This window comes from Teleopsis dalmanni, chromosome 1 (assembly GCF_002237135.1).
Source record: "Teleopsis dalmanni isolate 2A chromosome 1, ASM223713v2, whole genome shotgun sequence".
Classification (NCBI taxonomy): Eukaryota; Metazoa; Arthropoda; class Insecta; order Diptera; family Diopsidae; genus Teleopsis; species Teleopsis dalmanni.
The window spans coordinates 201312773-201318884 of NC_051846.1; the positions used below are offsets into that span (position 1 = coordinate 201312773).

Below are 6112 nucleotides of genomic sequence, written 5' to 3' on the forward strand. Positions count from 1 at the left end.
AACTATAAAGCTTATTTAATAACTTCTTTACTAAACGTTAATTATAAACAACTAAGTTGCGAGATTCATCACATTAAAACTTCGAGTAGTTGTATATATTTTGCTTCTCACAAACGGCAAAGTGTTATTTCGAGAGTTTTTGATTTGAGTGTCATTAGTAAATAGAAGACGCCATAGTAACTCCACTCGGAGAGCTATACGTGCTACAACCGGTGCTGCTATAGATTTCTTTTATTACTTATTTTAGTAAAATACACTTATTATTATTATTATTATTTCCATACTCCATTAGGAACTTAAGGAGTCTACTAAAGTTTTCCACGGATTTCTATTTTGTGCTATTGCTCTCAACTCGTTTAACGATTTGCCCGTCTCCTGCTGAACTGTCCTTCACCAGGTCATTGCTAGTCTGCCTCTGCGCCTAGTCTGTTGGGGGTTCTAAGTAAATTCAGCATGCGCGTTATCTTCGTAAGGCTTACGGAGTGTATATTGGATGTCAATTCAACCATACTTCCTTCTTATCTCGCTGTTTACGTTTGTTTGGTGCACAATTCTCTATGGACACGAATTACCCCCATTTTACTCCGAATTTTATGTTGAAGTAATTAAAGAACTTTCCTTGAATAACTCTACTATAATAATTCTACTACTCATGTAGTAAACTGTAATACACATAGTATTTTGACTTAATACATACTTAAACATAATCAATTATTTTATGTTACTTTCTAGTGAAATACCAACAATAAATTATTTTTATATTTTTTTAATTGTTATTTATAGATCATTTATTATTCATTACTATAAAGTGTATTTTGTAATTATTGTAAATTTTTTCACTTTTTCATGCTTTACTTTTTACAGTTTTCGAGTTAATAATTTTTTCATTTTTTTTCATTATTATTTATAGTGTTTAGCTTATAAAATAATAACGCTTACGTATACAATATTCAAATAGAAATGATCATAAATCCATTTAAATATAGACATAACATTCCGAAATATTCGATATGAAAAACAGTTTCAAAAATCATGACTTAAACACTTTTATTTTGAACGCCACAGTAGCGAGCATATCATAGAGGAAACTATATGCAATAATTAACAAACTAAACAAAAACTTAATATTCTATAAAAGTTAACTAAAAACAAAAATAAATAAATTCATTTAAAAAAATATTTATTAAAATTAAACTAGAAATACTTAAACGAATAACATTGCAGAAGAGTCAGTTAATGGCCAACAAAAACGTTTGTCATTTCATAAAACTCAACCATTAACTGACTAACAATGCAATTAAACCATTTAAAATCCTTAAAAATAATAGTAAAAATTAACAGTAAAATAATGAAATAAAGCATTTAGTATTTCAAATATAATAAATTTAGTTTTATTGTATTCACATTCACAAAGTAGTAGTTAAATTATATATAAAATAGAGTTCACCTCCATTACGTAGCATAAAAATAAGATACTTCCTTCACAAAAACTAAACGAGTAGCCAAAAAAAAAAATAAAAATCCAAACCGAAAACATATAAATACCAGAAACTAAAATGTCCACAAAATAAATAAACTCCAAACTACAAAACTTCCAAAAAATACATAAAAACCTAAAAAACTTCATGAAAAATGAAAACTTCATTTTGCAGGTAAAAACGATTAGAAAAAAATTAAAACAAAAATATTTCAAGCCATAAAATTTGATCTCGATTTTTAAAATTTTATGATGATTGCGGATAATTGGTTGTGCACAAAACTTAACAAATGAAAAATTTTGCAGAATAACAGAATAAAAAAGGGAAAGCACTTCAAAAAAGCAAAACACAGGAATTGCAAACTCAATTGCATGAATTTTTAAACTAAAACCAGGCAAAAAATAACACGAGGTTCAAATTAAACAAAATTAAAATTAAGGATTTCTGCCAAAATTCTTCCTAAGTTAATAAATTATATAAAATAAAAAATTTTATAAATTATTCAAAACTACTTCTCATAAGAATCCATAATTTTTTTGCGCTTAAATTGAGCCTTAAGTTATTTACAAGCTTTCCACAGTTTTGGTAATGTCTTTAGTAGGTATTAATGTTTCCATAATTTTCTTTTTTTTTTTTAATTATATATATTATAATATATACTAAGAAATGTAAACTTTTTATTAGGTATGTGAGATATGAGATAAAGCTTTTTTTAATATTTAATATATTTTTTGTAAAATAAACGTCTTTTACTAATGCTTAAACTTACTTTCACATATTTTTTTACATTCAACAAAAATTGTATTATACAACATTTGAACTTTTTTAATATTTTAACTTTTATTATTAATATACATTAAATTTACAATTTTAAGTACTAACTTGAAAATTTTAAAACAATAAAAATAAACAATCGCTAAAGATTAAAGATAATAGTGTGAAATTGCTTAACATAAGTGAAGCTGATCTCAGGAAAAAAAATGTCACTCATACGCACTGTGGTACGCAAACCCAAAAGCTAAATTTATAAAAATTAATTTAACTTAAACTGACTCCCCATCCCTACAACCATTCAGTTTAATTTAACAAATAAAAATCACGTTTAATTATTGCAAAACGAACAAAATAGTGAACTAAAGAGGATTACGGTGTAAAGGGGACTGTGGACCCTCCATTGAACAAAACATGATGTTGCATTTTCAAAATCGTAAATAAAATGTGGGAAATGGCAACCTTTTTAGGGAATATGTGGATGTGAGAATATGTTTTGCTTTTAATTTGTAATTTAATTATATAGAAAAGTGTTATTTTCTTAATATAAGTTATTTATTGTAATGTTTATTAGACGATGAAAAAAAAATGTTCTTAAATTAATTTTACAATATAAAAAAAAATTTTTTTAATTCTTTCCATTCAATCTTATTGCAATTATAACATAGAGAAGTGAGGAACTTCTGAGAGCCTGACTTTTTTTCATTACTTTAATCCACCTAAACTATTAAGGGTTTAATTTACTTGGTTTACAAGTTGAAAATATAAAGTATGTATTCTACATAACACGCATTATATACGATTTATATGATCGTATGAAATTTTTATCTACGAAAGTCAGTCATATTTTGTATTCACAAAACCTCGTTATAGTGAGTAGAAGGGAAAGGGTGAGCTAGAACCAGCTAGAGGCATTTATAAAGGCAAGAATCTGGCCAATGCTAATGCTAGATATATCGCCGAGTGTGTTGAAGAAAGTGTCCCCAGAAACTTAAGCCTAGTTCTGGTCAAAAATGGACACAGACACATAAGGTGTTCTGATGCTCTTTCTTCGAGAGCTGGTAGACACGCAATACAGGAGATACCACAAGGTAGCGCAAGTCTAGCTCCATATGTTTAAAAATTTGCTTTATAATTTCTAATGTTTCTACATATTTTCTTATTATCTTCTTCTGATTCATTAAGCTCAGTAAATTAGAAAAACTGCCAGACATTAGCTTACAAACCCGTTTGTATTCCTTTTCATTCATTCACATTGACCTATGTACGCTTCTTTTATAAAAAAATAAAACAACTATCAGACATCAAAATACTTCAACTGTTTAGATCCTATTATTCTGTTACTCACATTGAGATTTAGAGAGCTTTTGCAAGTGAGTGTGAGAAAATCTTATAGTAAGGAGTAGAAGAACTAACAAACGCCAATATCTTACATCCATTTGAAGCTGCTTCTTCTCTTATTCATATTAAAATTTGTAGATTCCTTAAAAATAAGAATAAAAAAACTATCAGATAATAATCTGAATCCTCATTTTCTGTTACTCACATTAGAATTTGTTAGAAAAGGTCTAGGTGAGCATGTCAAAATTTTTAGATAACTTCAACTCCAAAATACTTATAAGAACCAGTTAAAGAACTAACAAACATACGTACCTTGCAAGTATTTGTATCTTATTTAGCCTTTATTCACATTGAGACTTGTAAAGTTCTTGAAGGTGGGTGTAAATGAATCACCAGTCCCTATTCGTTTTTCCTATTCACATTAAGTTGTATAAAACTCTAAAAGTTAAAATTATTAAAAGTGTGACAAACCAGTGTTCTTTTGATATCAAACTTCTAATAGATAAGAATAAAAGAAAAAAAATTATTAGACACCAACTCACATACCACATTTCAGTCCGCTTTTATCTTATTTAGATGTAGCTGTGTGTACTATCTGCGCTATGGGTACGAGAAGTATCAGAAACTAGTTCTTTGAGTCCGTTTAAAAAGATTTTTTTCTTTTACTAATAATGAACTTCGTAATTTGCCTTTAGCCCGGAGTAGGTAAACTGTCAAATAACGATCAGAGTCGATTGCAGTTTATGAATTCTCTCTTTACCTTATTCACATTGAACTCAATAAGTTTCTGAAAGGAAGAAGATGGAATACTTTCAGATAACTATTAGAGTCAGTTACAGTTTTACTTTTCTCTTACTCACATTTTCGATTAATAATTTTCTCTGGGTTAGGAGTAGGAGAGCTATCCTTATCTGTTTGTATTTTTTTTTATTCACTTATAATATGCAAATTTTTAGTAGATGAATTATTCAATAATTGGAGCAATCTCGGTATATATTTTCAACGATTCTTATGAAAATCTCTACCAACTTGTTATCAGTTTCTATTACCTCTTAGGATCCTTCACTAATAAGTTGAATATACAGTGCTGGATCATTTTAAATAGCTTAATCTCTCTTCTCATCAATGTGATAATTGGTTAACAACATTTATTTCCAATTAACAAAATTTTTATCTTGATATTCGTACTTTAAAATATATCTTAAATTTACGCACCTAAAATATTTGCCATAAAACCTTAAATTCTGTAGATACACTAATAAACTTTTATGTTAAGCAATTTCACACTATTTACGTTAAAACTTAACTCGGTACTATAAAGAAATAACTCCGTAAGAACTACACGAGTAGGCTACGCACTTTAACCACAGCAAATGTGGATATGTACTCGAACATTTTAAGGACTAAAAGCAAATAAAAATTAATTGTGTTGCGTTGTGTAAGTAAACCGAAAACTACCATTTGTGTAATTTTTGTGTCCTTCTAGGAACTTATTTCAATTGCATTATGTTTATGGTGGCCTCATCAGTTGTGTCAACCATACTTATCCTCAATTATCATCATAGAAATCCAGATACGCATGAAATGAGTGAATGGGTAATATTTTTATATGTTCTCAAATAAACTAAACTACTTTTTAGTTGTTTTTATATAAAATAAGCATAAACACATTTCCACAAATTAGTGCATATTTGACAATGAAATTAACACACAAAACTTAAAACTACACTAAAAACAGTAAAAACAGTACAAGAAGCACTTGAATTCTGTACAGAAATTGCTATGTACAATTTTACACTAAATTTGAATTAAATTTACATAAAAAGAATATGAATTTTAGAAACACAATTGCTTTTTGCAGGCACATTTTTATCAAATATTTTCTATTTTTTAATTAAATTTTTTGCTTTCTTTTTTAAAAACAATTTCAATGCATATTAAGAACTCATTGAGAACTAAAATTGCATGTTCAATAAGCATCAATTTATACATAAATAACAACTATAATCCACTTCCTCCTACTTACTTCACACATACTCGTAATTACTATTTACTTTACTATGACTTTAAATACTTAAGCTTTGCTAAAGTAATTACATTGAGGTTTTGCATTTAATATGATAATCATAAATTATTGTAATTAATCTATATTATTAAGTCATGCCTAATTTAAACATACATTTTTATATAAGCATCAACTAAGCATCATTGTACGATTTATCCAAACTTTAAATAATTATTAAATTAAATTAAACTTAATTTTATTAAAATTATTAATTAAAATTATTATTTTAAAATTAAATTAACTAATACAATTACATTTTCTCTAACTAAATATTGAAATCATTAATATTAAACACGCACTTACATACAACTACAACTACAACTACAACAACGCGTACAACTCTCACGGATATTGCGCTGCGGGCAATGCTGATGTCCTCTAATTGCTTGTGCCATAAATTTTCAAATATTTTCAATGCGCAACTTTCTATCAACAAAAAATCACAACAAAAATATCT

General features: G+C 27.3%; 1 protein-coding gene across 1 annotated transcript in view; it reads left to right on the forward strand.

Moving 5' to 3' along the window:
- Window positions 1-4867: 4867 nt before the first annotated feature.
- The window catches only part of LOC119674177 (neuronal acetylcholine receptor subunit alpha-7-like), an 11758-nt gene continuing 10513 nt past the window's right edge, over window positions 4868-6112 (forward strand). Inside the window, exon 1 of the mRNA XM_038085303.1 lies at window positions 4868-5186. Within this exon, the coding sequence (XP_037941231.1) occupies window positions 5097-5186 (90 nt within the window). The 5' untranslated portion in view covers window positions 4868-5096. The remainder of the gene's footprint in view (window positions 5187-6112) is intronic.